The sequence below is a fragment of the Apteryx mantelli genome, chromosome 2, assembly GCF_036417845.1.
Source record: "Apteryx mantelli isolate bAptMan1 chromosome 2, bAptMan1.hap1, whole genome shotgun sequence".
In the NCBI taxonomy this organism is placed as follows: Eukaryota; Metazoa; Chordata; class Aves; order Apterygiformes; family Apterygidae; genus Apteryx; species Apteryx mantelli.
Window position 1 is genome coordinate 118,188,491 of NC_089979.1, and position 20,199 is coordinate 118,208,689.

Consider the following 20,199-nt stretch of genomic DNA (forward strand, 5'->3'; position numbering starts at 1 on the left):
TAAAATGTTACTTAGACTGAATTATGATAAAAATATACATCTTTTAACATCTTTGTAGGACGAAACATTTAAGATAGCAAAAAGCAGGCAATCATGGCAGCAACTGACTAGACAGCATATTGTGTCTAATTTTAGGGAAAAAAGCATCCAACACTGATAATTAACAAATGGGACTAATATATACCTAAAAGCACTATTTATTTTCTTCTCTCTCTCTCTCTCTATATATATCCCCCTAAGAAGGAATACTTATAAAAATCACAGCTCAGTGGATTTTTTGTTCATACTTCCCCAAATAAAACACCTCTTTATTTTGTTATTCACCTCCAATACCAAAGTCCTGGCTAACACTATGTGAAAATATTTTCTTATCAGAGCTTTTTCTTACTTCATAACTAACAGATTATCTTATCTCTCAGAGGAATTTACACCAAAACAATCAAACTGAAGATCATGAAATACTTTATGAAATTATGCGTGTTTTTTTTAAAGCTGTTTGATTAGTCTGAACTATTTCTCAGCAGAAGCCAAATACCTTTACTGTAAGAAAAAAGCCTTCACAATGAACTACATATAATGCAGATTCAGTTGAATTGGGGAATGGAAGCCAATACCTAACCCACTATTATTCAGAGAAAACAGAAACAAATAACATATGTTCTGTTTTTCCAAACCCATTTCCTTCTTTAAGCATATCAAAAAGAAAAAAAAAAAGTCAGAATACTCAAAAAGACAGTTTAAGTGCATTCAAATGTGTTTAACTGTTGAAATAACTCAATGATACTCAAAAAAACCCTAGTTCTTCAAACTACCCCAGCTTACATTTGGCACTACATATCAACAAATTCTGTGGCACACTTAACTTCACAATTTTGACATAACTTGGGGGTAGAAAAGAAACATTTTTTCCTGTGTTAGTGTACTTTTTTTCCCCACTTTATTCTCTATCATATGAGGTGTTAAACAGGGTGTTTTCACAACAAAACCTAATCTCACCTTCACTGATAGTTTCAGACAAGTACTGTTTGATGCTGTGTGAAACACCACCAGCACCAAATAGCACATGAACATCCAATTGAGCAAAAAGTTGCCAAATACAATTAGCAGCTTTTACCTGTCCTAAAGTTAAAGGCAAGAAGTATCTGTTGTAAAAAGTAGTGTAAGGAAAAGCAGAGTTCTTAGAGACTGAATGTGAATGCATATCTTGTTTAACACTATTTTATGTAATAACTGTTGGTTTAACATACTCATGAACAAATTTAAGGGCTTTATATTACTAACATACTTAAATGTAGCATACTGAAGTAATGCTCAAAGCCACAGTAGTGCCTTGTAATAAAGGCGAATTGCAAATTAATTTCAATCATTTTCTCAAATACCATGTTACAAACATAGTATCTCAAAGGGAAACACCACTAGGTAAAGTAAGGAAAACATATCCAAAATGTAAAAACCCAATACTATGTTTCTAAATAGCAGAAAGGTTTCAGACACAGAAAAGGCTGACCAACAGAAGGGGCACAGATCTATGTTTTTGTTTATTCTTTTGTAGCAAAAAAGAAGCACAATCTTTTTTATAGGCAAGTGAAAAGATGACATTAAAGCTCCAAGCCCTCTTAGACATATTTTGATATCTGCAGATGCTGAAATCTTTTCTTTGCCTCCATAAGAACCTTATAGTTAACACTGGTATAACAAAGAAGCTGGCAATAACAATTCAAGAGAGCAGTGGGAAAATTTACTGTATATACTATTGTCAAGTTTTAGAAACAGTTTGAACCATGGTTAACAAAATACACCAACAATCCCCATCTGGATTTTATTCATGCAACTAAATTAAGAACCTAAACACAAAATCCAGAAGCAAATCTATTATCATATTCTATATTTTAGTTTGTATCACCAAATGCAAAAAATAAATTACTTCAGATTCAATTAAGAAATTGTATTTCCCCATGGATTTTTGTCTTTATTTTAAGATGTCATATTTTATTTTGTTATACACATTTATGATAGCATTAATACAGACATGTTTTTCTTATGGAAGATTGCTCTAACCTTCTCCTTACATGCTGAAAAGGACTTTAATCCACATGTACCTGCATTTCAGCCAAGGTTCAAACCTTAGAAAGCAAATGTTCATAAAATGGCAATAAGATACACAGCAATTCATATCCAGCCCAAGTTAACAGTAAGAAAAGTTGTTTAGCATTTTATTGTTTCAGTCTCCAAGTCCTGTTACCCAAGAGCCCAGGGAACTTTTGGCACTGGACAGCATTCTCACAGAGAGGCCAGAGACAAATAACAAAATTATCCTCTCGACTGAGGGTCTCACTCATCCCAGAGGCACCTTCTATAACTTCATTTTCTGGAAATGAACAATTTGAATATCTAGAGCCTTGTATGCATAGGATATACTCAAATTATCTAATATATAGCTGCCAACCAAAATTCAAATATTTCTCCAGTGTAGAAAAGTCAAATAGTGTTCTGCTTTTTCTATTTGCTTCTTCACGGTATTACTACTACCTTGAAATTCAGCCTTTAAAACGTGTGAACTATGAGCACAGCCTATGGGATACTCAAAATGGTCTAAGCTCTTAAACATCACCATAAGAATGAAAAAAAAAAAACACCAAAGACACTAACCTCTATATCAGTTTGAAAGTTAAAAAGGTCTATTCTTTGCCAATTGCTTCCATCCAGGGCTAAAACATTCCATGCCTAGAGAAAACAAATACATTTAATATACCTCCACTGGCTGCTCCCTTAATTTTCCTCTCAGCAATTCAAATATAACAAACTCTCAAATATAACACACTTTCTTGTAGCACTTTCTAAAAACATAAGCAATTACAGATATCTGTGGTCATAAAATAGTTAAAAACATGAAATTTGTGGAAATGAATCTCAAATCCCCTAAACAGATTATACCTCAATGGCTAACTTCTGCCCACAGAGCACACATCAGCAAGAGTTTAAATGCAAAACACATACATGGTCACAGCACAATTTAACCCTCAATTTTTAAAAATGTTTTAGTGAATTTGTCTAGTAATTTACTTTTGCTCCATCTGTAAGAAAATAGTAACTTAAAGTGAGATTCCTTCCACCAAATCACACAAGAAGAGCTAGGAGATCTAAGATAAATGTGTATACATGTTTAATCTCCACAGTTCAACTTCACAAGCTCCTATTCTGAAAGAAACAGGAACCTTTCAGAAAGGTGCTGACTTTCCACTGTTAGATGCACACTGAGAACTTGTCCTTCACTGCTGAAGCAATAAATGATAGCTATTCAAATCAGAACAAAACAACAAAGCCAGAGATGCAACAAATATACTTATTACACCAATGTTCAGGGCAAAAATTGAAAAAGAATAGCACATCTGACTGACAGATACTTTTCAGAGTAAAATATCACCTATTCAGTCACCTTGGTTTTCTTCTGCTGTATTCTGGGTTTTAGCTGAAGGTACTAACAAAAGCTGAAGTTAGTTAGTTCACAAAATTTACTGAAATTCCAGGCCAAGGTGATATGGATGTAGGAGTGAAATAGTTACACTCCTAATTATATATTTAAATAAAAATAAGAATAAATAAATAAATAAATCATTCCTCATTAAAAGAATGGAGAAAAACATGAAATTAGAAAAATCCATTCATCATGTATAAGATTTATACTCTTCATTGTACACAGTTCATGTAGGAACAAAATATTTTTCAATTTAATACAAGAAAAAAAAAGACTAGCTAAACATAAAAGTTTATTTAGACATGCATTCTCTATTATGCTCTATGTGCCTTTCTTTCTACCAGTAGTCCATCTACTTAACACCTTTTGTATTTGGCAAGCGAATGATGGATGTACTACTCAGACACATGGTGCACATTAACTGAGCTACATGGAATTTTAAGCAGAAAATGCATCTGAAAAATAGTGTTATACACCACACGCTTTATAAAAAGCAAATGCCATTATGCCAAAACGGGCTTAATTCTTTCTCCAGATATAGAGTGTACACTACTGGATATCTTTTTCCATTGCCCTTAAACAGAAGTCCAGTACATAGCAACTAATTCCACATATCTGAATGCAAGACTGAATCCACTGTTTATCTGTTTTAATGAATGAAGTGGCCAAGAGTGCTCTTTGATTTTTTGACAAGGAGGTGGTCCAAAAGTCCATGATTTGCAAGTAATTCAGATAATTTCCAGAGAACCCCCCCCCCCCCCCAAAAAAAAAGCAACAGAAATCCATACCTTGGAAACTTGTGCACATCGACACAAAGTAACTATGTCCAAGAAAGAAAATATTCTAGGAAGAAAGGAAAAGAATAACAATTAAATATTTTATTATTAATTCAGACGAATACATAGATTTATAGTTCTGTAGCTTTATGGGAGGCACCAGTTATATGAGAAGCAAGTTAAATGCAATATGAGTTTTTAATCAAATTATTTTTGCTTATTGAGACATAAGGAGTAATTTCATAGCCACCTTCTAAGGCAGTCAAGGCCTTCATAGCAGAACCAGCAGGTGCTGCTAAAGAAAACTGAACATGTTTCTCCCTCCTCATTACCCAAACATGTATGAATGATAACAGATTTTTTCTTTTTTTAATTCAGAGAAACTGCTTTATATACATTTAACTGTGCTAGAGTTAAAGAATAACTTACACAAATATAAGCAAAGATTTTAGAAGACGGTGAAGAGTAAGGAATGAGAAATAACACATAGATAAACCTGAATTCAAGAATCTAAGTACCAACAATGACCCAAATTTCTAAACATGACTACCCAGTCTAAAACAGTCAGTATCTTTTCTTACTTTGTTCTACAATAAATAATTACAGTTCAAAATGTAGCATTACTATTCTGGTCATGGAACCAATTCTTCAAGCCTGCGTACTCTTAATAGTTTTCAGAAATAATTTTTTTTTTCATTGTCAGAGTGAATTTTGCTAAATACCATTTGCAAACAACAACGAGAATTGTTGAAAGGATGTTCTCAGAGAAGGAAAATTATTAGCTTTAGCATAAAATACAGATCCTATTCCAAAACCATTTTTTACTACAGAGAATGAAAGATACAAAATACATGAAAGATGCTATTGTAATGCACTTATTAACTGTTACCTGCTCCCCAACTAACTTTTTCAGTCACCAAAATAATGAACAGGAATGATAACAGTATCTTCTTATACTGAAATCTTAACTCTGAGGAGCAAATATAATTGGTAAGAAATCCTCAGTTTTATTATGTAAAATTCTGATCACCATTTTCCAAGTGGAAGCCTGAAGCTTGAGCTCTAAACGGATGCTTAAATCTTAAAGGCTGTATTGTTTAGCTGTGGTAAGAGCCAACAATGAAACAGATGTTAATGGAAGTACCTCTTAAGAAAGATCAGGCCTTCTGGATGCTTATTGTGGGCACTTCAGAGGTTAATGTTTTCCAATATTTCATTAATACATATAAATACTTTATCTTTTTCAATGTACAATAATACATTTTCTCAAAAACAATTAGCTACACATGCAGAAGGGCAAACATTCTCAGAAATCATGAAACTATTTCTGAAACCATACCAACAACATTTATCTTGATAGCATCTGTTTTACGATTTGAACATCCGTTCCAAGGCCTAGACCCTTTAAGGACCTTAGCAGTGCTTCATACACAAAGTGCACTCTTTATGTATTCAGCAAGATTGCTGAACTGCTCAGATGAGCCCTGAAAATGTTCTCTCTCTCAAGAGTAACATTTATAGCAATGACCCATCATGACCCCTCTCTGAAGTCACCTCTCCTGCACCCTCCATGAGGCAAAAGGCAGAAGTTAAGAGTGTGGAGTTTGTGCTAGAGGGTTGTAGAAGCTTCTTGGCTTGTAAAATTTCCTCACAGTAATGCTAAATGAGTGGAATCAGGTTATCTTTGATTTACAGAAGATGAAGCACAAAAAACAGATTTCTAAATTATTTCTAATGAAGACATGAAGGATAGTGACAACTCATTTCATGATGCAATACTGTTGTCTAAACAGAGAACATGTGGCATGCACTGGAAATGATGCATCAACTTCTATTTTAAGTAAAAAAGAACAGAAGGGACCACAAGATGTTGAAAAAAAGGTTACTTTATATATCCCACTACTCTGAGTTGTCTACCAGTCTGTCTTCATGTTTGATTGTTTGACTGTTAAAAGATTAATGCCTATGTATGATTTCTACCCCCCCCCAAAAAAAGTAAATTAAAACCAAGTGCAGAAGAGATGTATTTATTTTTCCTCCAGCAGTTCATTATTCTATATGAGGTGTCTTTCTAAAAAGCCAAAAACTTAAAGCAGTCTTTTTATGTTAAAAGGAGAAATATTTTAGTAAGTGTAAAAATTGATGATGCCTTAGATTTTTATTTTTGTTCTAAAGAAGCTTTCTTGCAAGGCTGCTCAAGCTGTCCCAGTGGAAACAGATAAAAACCCAGCAACGTTAAGCATGCATTACAACCCAGCAAAGAAAAGACGATTCACTATTATTCAGTCAAATACCGCTATAGTTAAGAGATACTAGTAAATTCCTTCATTATAATTGCTAAGAATCCTTTTATTGACTTGCGTGAAAGTGTTTTTTCCACACTTTTCTATTTATTTATCCTCTATGGTATAGTATCACATGCAAACCACTAGCACACAGTTACTTTGCTACTTGCAGTCCTGCAGAACTACTAGCAAATTTTTACCAGCCAAGGAAAACTAGCCAGCGAAACAAAAAGACTATAGGTTAAAAAAAAGAAAGAAAAAAAAAAAAAAGGAGCCAACTGAGATGGAGAAGGCGACACTGACACCACCTGGTGCTTAGGGTGAAGGCCTATGCCAGCAGGCACTTGTAATTTCGAAAAAGTGGAAAAAATTACCAACTAGGCCAACTGATGGTTGTATAGCACATCTGTCCTCTATGACCACAGCTACGCAGATGGAAGCTAATGCAGCCAGCAGCAGGATTCATTTCCACTTAGTCTGTGGCATAGATTAGTACAGGGAAGCTGGAAATGAAGTTAATAGATCCACAGTAAAGTTTAGGACCATCTATTCTGACTTCCTATAGCCCAGGCTATTAAATTTTCCTTAGTTATCCTGTACTGAGCCCAGGAAAGAGAAGCTGCTTACCAATAATTGGAGTTCTCCAAGACTTCTTGTCCCTATGCACATACCACTGTGGACACGTATATTCCTCAAGGGCTTGGCCTTGGAGATCTTTCAATGTTAGCAGTACCTGCAGCAAGCATGAACTTCATGCCAAAGGCACACAGGCTTGTGCAAGCTCACAGTTCCTCAGTTCCTTGAAGAAGGACTTGAATTTGGCTAAAGACAAACTTCCAGAAAGGGATCTATTCCCAATTTGAAAGACTTCAAAAGATGGAAAAATCACTATTTTCTATGGTAGTTTGTTCCACTGGTTAATCACTCCGTAAGAATGTTTTGCCTCATTTCCAAGGTGAATGTCTGCCCTTCAGCTTCCCAGCACTATGCTTTTTTTCACCAAACTAAAGAGTGCATTAGCAGCTTCTTGTGGAGGTTTAAAGCCATTTATCATGTCATCTTTCATTCTTCTTTTTGATAATCTGTTTACTTTGGTTCTTTAAATCTCATCTTCTCCACACATTCTCCATTTTTCCAATGTATTTCCTCAAATGGGGACATCAGAAGCATGGGCAGTTAGAACTGTATTAATACTAATGAAGTTGTGCACAGACATGAAGTATGATTTCACTACTCCCATTTTCACAGCCATGAATTGCATCAGCCTTTTTTACACAGCATCAAAACAGAAACTTGCAAGCACCTTATCCACCTTCACATCCCTATCCTCTTCTAAGATGATACCTTCCATCAAGGCCATGGCTCTTTCAGTAACATTCCTTAGGCCCATATTTATCTTTCCACTTGTGTAAAATAAATCTTGTCTGAACACGCCCCAGTTTATCATGTTTTTTGGACTTGCAAGGAAGTGTCTTGTCTTCATAGTAATTTATCGTTACTCTTACTTTTGTGTCATCTGTAACTTTCATCTCCAGTGACTTCTGAAACAGTGATTTCCAAAACATTGATAAAAAACCTGAATGATACTGGGTCTACCTTTCAATTGCTGCAACTACGTATTAAAATCCCCAAATGCAAATAATTTCTTCCTGAGGTTTAATTAAAAAGTCTGTTAACCAATTCTGAATCCCCTTAACATGTACTGATATACTGTACAGGGCTTTTAAATCAAAAGGTCAAATGTTAAAAAGCCAAATGCCTGAGTAGATGCATATAATTTTGATCGGTAAACCCAGCCAATTGTTTAATCTCACAGAATGGTATTTTCCAACCTCTTATTCTTCACAAAACCACAACAATTGCCAGTTCCTCTCCTCTCCCTTAATTTTCTATCAAGCAAATCTAAGGTGAGTTTTTCCAGTCCATGCTAAATACGAGACTGAGTTTTCTTGGCATCTACCTTGCCTAGTCAAAAAGTGTTACAGTCAGCATGCAATATTCTTCTAGTCTTCTGGAATTTTCTCGATACTCAAGACTCACTAAAACTCAGCATGAAGGGACCACAGACCTCCTAAGTCACCTCTTTAAGGAAGTCTCCCTGCAATTTATAAGGGCTTGCCAACTACAATCGATGATTTACAGCCTCTATCTTCTTCCTGTATATTACCATACATATTTCATTATTCCCATGTGCTATAAGCAGACTATCCTGCTTTTTTCCCAGACACAGAAATGGCAGATTTCATTCTTACTATTCTTCCTCCCTCCCTGTGGAGCCATGGAAAGAAGCAGCTATTTCACAACCCCCCAACACTGCATAGTGTACCACGCACAGAGTGAGAAATCAAACTATGCAAAAGTCAAGCAGCCTCCCTCTCGCCTTTCAAAGGTTCTCCCCAGTTTGATCACATAAAGAGTAAGCTTTTACAGTATTGGCCTAGCAATTACTCATTTTAAGTATTTTGATATAATACTGTATAAACACACACACATGCACATACATGCATAGGGACATGCTGTTAATTTTTAGCCTAACAAACCCAAGTTTGGTATCTTTCCGACATGACAGAAAGGCCTGATACATGATTGCTCAAGCTTTATAGAAATTAAGTTGGTTTTTTTCAATGACTGATCTGAGCATGGAATTCTATTTCAGCACATTTATTTTTCATGTCTTAAGTTTGAAGTGCTTTTGCACTCAAAGAATGGTAACAAGCTATATCAAAATGAAAATCAAAATAGTAAAGATGAGAAATGCCTGACTGAAGAATCTAGAATACCTTCTCAGAGAATCTTCTCAACCTTACCATACCTTCCAGCTGTAACAAAAATAACATACAACAAACTCCTCATGTCTTCCCCATTTTAGACTGTGAACTTCTTAAGGAAGGGATTCATTACTGATTTGCACAATTCCTAGCATAGTAAACCCCATTCTAACAGAAGTCCATTGCATGCTATTAGAATGCAAATGCAACATGAAAGAGTAATGTCTTCACATGTGAAAAAGTAACCCAGAAAGACAAAGTACAGCTCTTACAGATTTGATTTTCCTTTTTTAACAGGCTTTTCTCAGAATTGTTCTGGAGTGATGCCCAGGCACAATCTCCTAACAAGCAACAATGGAAAAGAGCATCAGCCACTCTCAGAGCTCACTACTAATTCTGTTTGAATGCACACAGTTGCAAAGTCTCACAGCCATCACAGAAATTGTCTTGTCTTTCTCCTAAAATGACATTCAATATATAACACAGATTATTACAATTCTTTTTACGTGGAAGGTTTCTCCCCTCACTTCTTCCCCCATTTCAATATAGACCCTACTGAGGTACTAGGCATCACATTGGTAACTGCAATCAAGCAGTATGTACGAATGCTACAATAAAAACATGCAGGCTAGAAAAATTACAGATAAACAGAATAATTAATAGCTATAATAGATAAGAATAAAATTCTGAATGCAAAAATTTTATCTATATGGATAAATCAACAATGCTAGAGCCAGTATTGAACGTTATCATCTTTTTCTCCTAACCTTCAACAACTTTGTGGTTAAGGACCTGTTCCATCAGCAGATTCCAGTAATATCCCATTCAATAATACATATAATAATACCTGCCTTGGAAATTTAAATGGTGAGGCATATGAAAAATTGAACAAGTCGGATGACTTTGAAGTAAAAGAAATTATTTGTTTTAGGTTCATTTCTGTAAGGTTTTGTCTTCAGTAGCATGGTATCACAAAAGACAGACAAGCACTGGTTCTACACAAACCACGTATCAACCAACTGAACTAATTCTTGACCTTTCGGCTCAGTTATTAAAACAAATCTCTTTTTACTAGTGATGTGCTACTTTGTGAACTAAAGCACTTAAACTAGGCACTGGTTGGTGACACTTCAAAGCTTTCCACAATCACCATTTGTAAACTACTCAGGCTACGATGCCTTTCTTAGCATATCTAAGCAGTAAATCTTTCAATAACAAATATGGTACCAAAACCCCACTATTTCACAAGCCAAACCTCCTTTTCTTTTGCCAAGATAATTATTTACTACACAGCACTGACACAAATGTTAATAATACAAGAGAACAGGCTGTCTACAGGATGCCTAACTAATCTGTCTTCAGTAGAAACAGAAGTCAGCTTTTTCTACAAATAGTCAGCTCTGCTGGATTCATTTTTATAGTTATATGATATCTGATTTTTTATGGCTTATACATTACATTACTCACAAGATGAGCAGATCATATCACTCTTCTAAAAAATATGATACTTATTTGTAAAGCATGACCACATGCAGCACAACTGCAACATGTACAGCAACTAATGCTTTTAGCATATAAGGCTAAATCCCCAATGATAAATTCAGGAAGAACTAGTCCAGTTCAAATTTTCAGCAGATATACAGAATACAGCAACTACATTATGTGGTAATTCCCTATGCAGGGTCAATTATGAAGATAATGAATACAATTACATTATGCAAATCACAGAGCAACTTTAGTCTGAAAATGAAATATAGAAGATAGAACAGAAATGCATTTCTGTTGCATCTTTAATTTATATTTGCTCAGATATTATGGATGGGTAATGCAACTTAAAAGTTCATATTTAACTCAACTTCTAAAAGGTTACAAAAAACCCTCAAACACAAAACATATAATAAGCATTCAGGAAAAGCTCAAACCGTGAAATAGATTTTACCTAATGTTTCCCAAAGGTCAGTTATATACTAGAATCAATTTTAACATCCTCACTTAGCCCTGTTTCACTGAAAACAGCTGGTGACCTAACAATTTAGAGCAATCACCTCTTTGCACTGGTTTTCCTGATTCATCCAATTGCAAGACAAGAATTTTGAGGGAAAAAACATAACAATTGTTATTAGAAAAGAATACTAAATAATATTTAATGTCATTAAGTCTCTGGTAATACTGGTTAGGAATTTTACTGCAGTTCTTCCAAAAGGGAAGGCAATAGTAGAAAGTCACAGAATCCTTTCTGTGCTGGGAGTTTTTTCTATATATATATTTTTTAAATCGTCTTTCCCCCTTTCCAAGACAATATTCATTAAAGGCTGAATACTACTTTCAAACATGGTGACATAAAGTAGTTAGCTTAATGGTTATTTCAGAGAGGTTTACCCATCAGCCCAGAGTCCTGATCCAACTTGCTGGCCATTTCAACTACCCACTGTCTACCTTTTCCCATGAAAGAGGGGAGTACATAATTTGGGCAAAAACAGCCAAGATCATCAAATATACCCATCCTGCACATTAGTGGCTTGGCACAGATGTGGAAAATTACATGATGCTCTGGTGGAATGCACCTTAGGGCTGTTGCAGAAACCATGATCCCTGCAGCTATAAAAGTCAGGGAAACCTTGGTTAGTCATTGCACTAGGATTTGGTAGACTTGATCCAACTTGTAGGCCCTGCTGCTGGCCTGGAGGATGACCTTGAACAAAAGATTTCTCCTCCTGATGCCCGTTTCTGCATCAGTAAGATATAGATAAGAGAGCTTACCTCCACTGTAAAGTACTTCAGGAGTTACACACAGGAAAAAAAAAAATACTATAAATGTCTGGTATTGTTATTTAAACTCTCTAGAGTCAATATTTAACAATATGAAAATAATGGGGTTTTTTTGGTATGGAGTGATACTACAGTAAGAATATTTTTTTGAACTGTCTTTATGTTTTGGTGGCACTTTTAATGTGGAATACTAGGAAGAACAACATTCCCTTCCTCATCCCCTCCCTCCCAAAATAACTCTATATAAATAGCCTGACTTCTTTATATCACGAAGACTTCTGAACGCTTGGCTTTAATGATTTGTTAATCAAGAGACTGACTTTAAATGAGGCTCCTGTTTCAAGGTAAATAAAGCTCTAAATGCAATTAGGTTTTGATTAGTTAAAGTACAGATTCTAAAGAGAAGTTTAATAGCAAATAAAAGAAAAAAAGAAACAAAACAAGTGGCAACGTATGAATCTGAGAGTTGTGTAAGCCATTGTTAAATCCCTTTTAGCTGTTACTCAAGCTTCAAACGTCTGTTATTTACTTTTTCTGCCCCAGTATGATTAAGCCCTTGTCACAAACATATTCTTACTGAGAGATGATATCTGTAACTAAATCAGGTAATGCTGAAGCACTCCATTTAATAAGAAAGTCCCAACTGTGTGAGCACAGACATTAAACAGAGTATTTCTTTTTAACAATTCCCAAATATTTTCAGCACCTCAATAGAAAAACCTATTCCATCCCCAAATCTCTTCTGCATGAACAGTGTGCAATAGCACTAGTGCACAATTTTCTGCTTGTGTTCTTATAGTCTCTCAATCACACACATTTTTTTTAAAAGGAATTCCATATGAAACACTTTTGCCCCAAACATTCAGATTTAAGCTTAGCCTTGCACTTGTGAACAAAAACAAATCACCAAACCATATTGAATACAGGATGGCAGCTACCCTTCCCAGTTTCAAAAGGTCAAACTTAATTGGTAACAATATAATCATCTGCAAATGTTTAGAACTTCATACAGAGAATCCAGAAAACGTGTAGAGGGAACCAACTGGTGAGTAAAAGAACTGAAAAAATACAAATTTGCCTCTGGAACCGATCTAAAATTGGCAAGAATTTCAGTAAGCAGACAAACAATACATGTATTTTGAAGGGAAAATTTTGAAGGAAAAAAAATCTATTATTATCTCGAACATGACAATCAATTATGCTACCTCATTTTCCTCACTTCAGCTGATTTGGATAATTAAACAGGGCAACATTTTGCTCTGAGTAGCAAAGACTGCTGTTCAGTGTTTGACAATCTCAGGAAAACATTCAAGTCTTATAATGCACACACAATCTTTTTAATTTTGATATAGACCATGTTCTGCATCTCTTTGACAGACTTCTCTGTAGGACTTCAAGCAATTGCAAGTATAGCTAAATTGATACAACTGCATCATCTGTATTCATATAGAATATGAACCTAATTAATTGTTCAGACGTTGCTTATGAAAGTAAAACTTATTTCCTATAAGTATGTATACACAAATACGGTTTCTGCATAGGGAAGTCTAATAGTGCCTTGTGCAAGTAACTTTCACAAAGCAAAGCAAGTTCTCCTATTTAGGATGCCAGAAAAACATGGATGCAAGGAATTAATGCAGAGCAGCTACAGCACTGCAAGATCACACTGACTTCTCTCTATAGAAAAATCCTCTAGGTAAAGATAACAAGAATGTATTTGTTAGCTAGAAGTATGGAACCTGACATTGACAGGAAGCAAGCAAGAACAATAGGACTGATAAACAGTGTAACATTAAATCTAGATTCACTCCTGTGGAGTTGCCTACCTATTTTCCAGTGGTCCTCAACTCCAAGGATGCGATCAGAAACCTAACAAAGCAAGTGATTAGAATGAACCACACACACTGGTCACAGACAAGATAAAGCTTCTAAAAAGTGATCAAATATTTTAATCTTTATCCAAGGAAACAGCACTGTCCACTTAATCATAATTCTTTAGGACTATGTAAGATTTATTAGCTCTTTTAGAGAATTCTGGTAATTTACAAGTAATAGAAAAATAAAAAGGAGCTCTTCTTGAAGACTGTGACATCTTACCACAAAAGTTGCTACTGTTAAAACTGCAGTAGTCCATCTCAGACTTTATTTCTGATCCTTTTGTGACAGATAAAGATTACTAACTTTATATTCCAATGCAAGTCTGCAACTAATGTACTGCATAATCAAACAATGCTTTTCCATAAATATACGGGCTAAGAAAAAATAAAGCTACAATTGTCCAAAGACATTGCTTAAATTACAAGTTATAAAATACCTCCATTGCATTCTTACCCAAACATTATACAACTGAGCATTCATTCAACTTTTCACTTGTCATAATATATAAGAGCAAAGGGTCTAATGGTCTTTGCCAACTGGCAAACTAATAGCACTACAACAGCCAAAAGGAGTGGTCATCTTTCTTTTGCCTTGAACAACACTACAAAACAATCAAAGTTTTAGAAGAATCTATTTTCTCCAGAGAAAAAAACTGACACCAATATTACAAATAAAAATTAACGCCCATAAACCAGAAAAGCTATACATGAAAGGCCTCCCTTTCTCCACTCAAACTATTCTCCTACCCACCTCAAATCATGACTGGTCTGTCCAAACTAGGGTTTTCCTGAAATACTCTCTTCTTCCTCTACCCAATTATCTGGTCTACTTGATAAGGAACAAGTGATCTCTTTGGTTTGGTACTTCCAAATGAACTTTTCCTCACCTGAGAGGCTGAAGGTTTCGGGCATTTACTCAAAAGTGTGGTAGACAGTCTGAAGATACATGCAAGAACCATGAGCCTGCCCTGAGGAGCTTGCAATCTAATTTTAGATGTTAGATAAATACAGTAATAGTAATTGGGGGATAAGGTAATGAGAAAGGATAAGGACTGCAGTATAAGACCAGATAATTACTGTGTTTAACTTCAGAGCATACAACTATAGCAATAAACGAGTAAGTTTTAAAGAGGAGTAGTATTTCCAAAGTCTGCTATCAGAAATAGACTTCTCAATTCTAATGAGAAAAACTGGACAGCTTGTTATAGACAAATTATGTAAGTTTAAATACTTGATGCAAATGAGAACAAGACTGATTCTTGCCATAAAAGATTCTGTGTTTACATTCCATTTCCAGATATTTGTAACAACATGATATTAAGCGCTCTTTTTCCATGTGTCAAATTTTAGACTTTTAAGAAAGAGCTGTAGTGTTTTCCAAGGGTATTCATACGTATCTGATATAAGGAGGAAACAAAGTAAGTGCATTTGATACTTTCAACAGCATTTACTATTTAGTTCCTGCCCTGTGAGCAAAATGTTTCCACTGCAACTGATTTACTCTTTTTAATTAAAGTATAGACTACATAGTTAACATAGTAAAAATAATTAGGATATTAATTATACTCAGTACAGCAGCACTGAATCTCTTTTGACATAATAATACTACAAGACAATTTTAAACCATGTTGTAGCACAAGCACAAACTGTTTTAAGTTTTAAGACACTCATGCTCAGGCTTACAAAAGCATTTATGTTCAGGATGTAAACCACAAATTCCCACTGATAATCCTTTAGACATCCACTTTTTACACCTAAATTTCCCTAGGCACTGCAGCATTCTGCAGGAATTAGAACCTAGAACTATGTCCCATCATTACACTCCCTCTTACATGCTCAGTCTCTAGCCATGTGAATTTGGCTCTGCAGTAGTACAATTTCAAGAGGAAGTTTACAGAATGTCTCTCCTATTTATCTCCTTCCACTTCATTCCAAAGCCCTGCTATTACCCTGAGGATCAGCACAATACTGTGGATGCTGGGAAAGTGCAAACTTTATTTCTCTCTGGCTGTGGCAGAACATCACCCAAGTCCCAGCATACAGCATGAGATTACTTCATGAATTGTAGGTACTGTCACCACCTTCTCCTACTTCTCCAGACACATTCTAAAAGAAAAAGAATTAGCCAGTCAGCTGTATCTGAGGATGCAGGCCGCAAGTCTCCATCTTGAGCAGTACCTAAGTAGAGATACAGTAGGACTTCAGGTCACCTCTTATTTTCCAGCCTCCTTAGAGCCTAGCTCAGCCTACCCTTACTGAGAGAGCCAACTGTCCCAGGTCACTTTCTCAGACCCCCAGCTCCTCTGGCTGCAGCAGCAATGCTATTTTGGTTGGTCACTGTGACATCCCAAGAGAGAACATACTTGCACAAGAAACAGAAAATTGCCTGAATCCGTTCTGTACATGTTTGGCCTGGGCTATTTTATTGTGTCGTTCCAGTGCCAGGCAGCCCTTAAAACTACACAAAAGACTTCTCTAGATACTGCGGCAATAATTACTCTAGAGGCAGTGCCTTGCTGTACCACACCCTTATTAGCTCAAATCCAAGGGGAGCCTACAAAGTTATTTGGAAGAAGTTATCTTGAATACAAGAGCCCACAGTTAAGTCACTGTTACTCTCCATCTACTTGCACATATTTTTTTCCTGCTGAGTTCTTCTAAGCATACTACTGTATAGTAGAATATGATGAAATAAACATACTGGTCAATGAAAGAAACAAGCCACTACTCTATACAACACTTTAAATAACTTGCACACTTGGAATTCAAGAAGCAGGCACCTACAAGTCAGATTTAGTAATTTTCTTAGTAAATGTCATTATAGATGCCACTCATATGTAATTAGCACAGACACAAAAATTCAGGAATTTAAGATCTCTATCACTCCACAATTTTTTTTTTAATCCTACACTGAAGATTAAGGCATACCACATAACCAAAGAAGTTATTCCAGAATAACATGTCTTCACTCTCTTAGTGCACAATATACACCTTTTCACTATCCAAAAACACACCCAATAAATTGTTGAACTACATAACTGGGATCTTTAACACATGAACAGTGAAGAGGACTACCATTACCACAGTAAAGGAGGACATATTTGGAGAGTCCTACTGCTAAAAAAGAAGTGTGTTCAGATTATGGTTCTTTGCTAAGGAGGCAGCATATTAAATGACTTTCCTCTCGTGGCTCATGTATGGCATTGAGTGCAACAGAGCAAAGTCATTAGAATTTGTGTTCAGAGTATCATTCAGTAATGCTTCTCTTTTAATCAGATTTTCTAAACAGTTCTAGAGATCTAATTTACAACATTTTCACCACATGGAATGAATATTTCTCAACAAAAATTAAAACGTAAATTCAAATCCTCTAACAATCAACCTTAATGCCACCATGACAGCACTGTTATAGTACCAACACTAGAAGTCGTAACATTTTAGGAACACCTTCTTCAGATACAAAATAGCAAAACACTTACTTCAGACATTCTCCCTTTCACATCAGACATGAAGCAATGATATACCAGCTAACCTAAACAGCTCTTCAGTGTATGAAGAACAAATTATGAGCTCAGTTTTAATAACACCATCATTAAAAACTAACTGCAGCAATGTGCGTGAATGCATTTTTTTGCACGACGAATGGGCTGTAGTAAAAACTACGGGCAGGTATGGAAGATATGCTGTGCTGGTTCAGTTTTAGCTCTGAAGAGAAGTGGTCACATCCAGTTGAGAAGTATTTCCATGTTAGGCAGTTTATGCTTTGCTTGAAATCAACTTTCAACAAGATGAGAGTATGAAGACATCCACTGGTGTTTTAACCACAGGCTGAACTTCTTGATCTTGTGTTGCAACTAGCTCCTGCACAAATGATCTGCTTACACTCCAGCAAGCTGGTGAGACTTATGGCTAGCTGAAAGACTACGGCAAGAAAAACTCTCCCTCGCTCCTAATTTGTATAACATAGACTGAGAGTAATGGTAACGGGCAGTATTTTTCACTGCAGCGACTTTTTCAAAGCTTTGAAGTTTTATTTATATTTTATTTTGTTATAGCAGAGCTCATAACAGTGTAAATATGCATTATGGGTTATTACATTACAGAAAGGATAATAAACTATTTAGACAGACACAACTTTGCATGACATGGAAAACAGTTTTGTTGAGTATTCCATATACCAAAGCTTCCTGGGCATCTTATTTCAATGCTTTTTCTGGTATGCAAGAAAGAATATTATTAAATCACATCTTCCATGGTATAATTTCAACACATTAAAACAAATCAAGACTAACCAAAAGAAAACACATTCAAGAATTCCAGGAATAAAACCAAATATGTTTCTATTTATTACAAGACAGATTTAAGAAAGAACAAACAGTATTTTATACTCTGCAAATCACACAAACAATACATGATCCACAGACTTTAATTCCTTTACCCATTATGTAGATTACCTTAACAGAAGTTCTTTGGGTAATTTTTTGTTAATAAGGGCTTCATCATTATTTGAGAAAACCTGGAAACAGAAGGGAAAAAAAAAATCACTTAAAAGCACAGACATCTAACAAACAGTTCACTAGACCAAAAAACCCAGCTTTTAGAGAGTCTTTTCACCTTCTCTTTAGGTGTTCAATTCTTTTTAATTACTGGTAATGCCTACTTTTCAATAGGTTATTTAGTAATCTTATAAGGTGATTTCAATATGCACAACAGCCACACCCACACATACAGCTGCTTTTCCTAATGCTAAAATTCAACTGCACAAAGTTTTTGGAGCAACTTTATATTCAGTAAACAAGCAATCAGAAGCCACACTTACACACTGTAAAGAAGTATTTTATGTAGTAGTAATAATTCTAGCAACAGCAAGATTTACATGCATACACTAGTTGTACACTTCCAAAACTGTCCCGTTACAGAAAACTGAAACTGGGTATTTTCCAGTTACTCAGGTCATTTTTCTGTCTACAGCGTAAATGGGTTGCCCAAGAAATGTGAAGATGGATAAACTATAATAATTTAAAGATTTAAAGAATTTACTGTCACAGATATAACAGTGGTATGACAGCAACTACTGTATAAGCAAAAGCAGCATTTCAATGAATGCTACAAGAAAAATAGAAAATACTTCACCTAGTATTTCATGTTACTAACATACCTCCCAAGAAGGAGAAAGTAGAGAGACAAAGAAAATAGAAGAAAAAAGCAGGCAATACTAAGATGATATGAGAAAAGTGTGAGGCAAGTGGAGAAAAAAAACTGGTCAGCAGTTAAATAGAAATACTAAAGAGAGAAGATATTGACCAGATCTATGAATTATTGCACATACTTAGTTTTGAGAAATTTTGTGAGAAGTATGCAACAATAAACAAAAGAGAAGGTGAATTAGAATTTAAGGAACTACGGCACAGACTGAAAGAAGTCAAAATCACCAAACAATCATTTCCCTTCTAAAGGGAGGAAAGCCTTTATGGAATCCATTTTCTGCATTATCAGGGACAAAAGCTAAGAAGAGGGATCCTGAATAGCTAGAAGTTTTCTGAAGACTAAAAGATAAATACAAATCTCACACAAAACAAATATGAAAAACAACAAGAAATCTTTCCACTACCCTTAAATAAGTCTACATCACTTGGTATCTGACCATCATCATCACCAAGCATCAGGGTGTCTTCTCCTTCCTCCCAACAGCACATACCACATACTTGGTAACTATTTGCTTTGCTTCTTGGTGGAAAAGAAGCTCAGCAGGAGGTGGTTCTGAAAAAATGTGCATCAAGCAAAGAAGAAAAAAAGCTGAATATGTTTTGGCTCTGTCTTCGTAGAATACTGGAGATAGAAGAAAGTACATGCGAGAGAATTTTCAAAATATCTCCCTGAAAAATATTATAAGATTAGAAATCCTTCTTAGATTAGAATTTCCTTCTGGTTACTGTGAAGAAACTTGTTTCTCTTCCAGTTTGTACAACACTGATTTCAGGTCTAACATATAATACCGCTTCTCAATTTTGACACAACAGCAACAGCCACTTTTTGTGCCTACCAACTCTGTACACACAAACAGGCTAACTACACATCTAAGAACATAAAACTGTTGACTTTCAATAGGACAAAAACCAAGAAGTTTAATCAAGCTTCCCTTTTCTGCAATTGGAGCAGCACAAATATTCATGGATTAGTGACTGTAAAGCTTAAAACAGGTGTGCAAAGCTTAAAACACGCACACATATATATTTCAATAGGAAGATT

The 20,199-nt window shown here is 35.4% G+C and overlaps 1 protein-coding gene across 8 annotated transcripts in view; it reads right to left on the reverse strand.

Annotated features, from left to right (window-relative positions):
* FBXL2 (F-box and leucine rich repeat protein 2) overlaps nucleotides 1–20,199 on the reverse strand; it is an 83,038-nt gene that overhangs the window by 51,757 nt on the left and 11,082 nt on the right. For all 8 annotated transcript variants that reach the window (XR_010883450.1, XR_010883448.1, XR_010883449.1 and 5 more), the window contains exons 2-4: nucleotides 18,405–18,466; nucleotides 4,264–4,318; nucleotides 2,650–2,724 (exon numbers count right to left, since the gene is read on the reverse strand). Coding sequence is in view for 4 of the 8 variants with exons in the window: in XM_067291322.1 (XP_067147423.1) it covers nucleotides 2,650–2,724; nucleotides 4,264–4,318; nucleotides 18,405–18,466 (192 nt within the window). In the remaining 4 variants the exon portion in view is untranslated. The remainder of the gene's footprint in view (nucleotides 1–2,649; nucleotides 2,725–4,263; nucleotides 4,319–18,404; nucleotides 18,467–20,199) is intronic.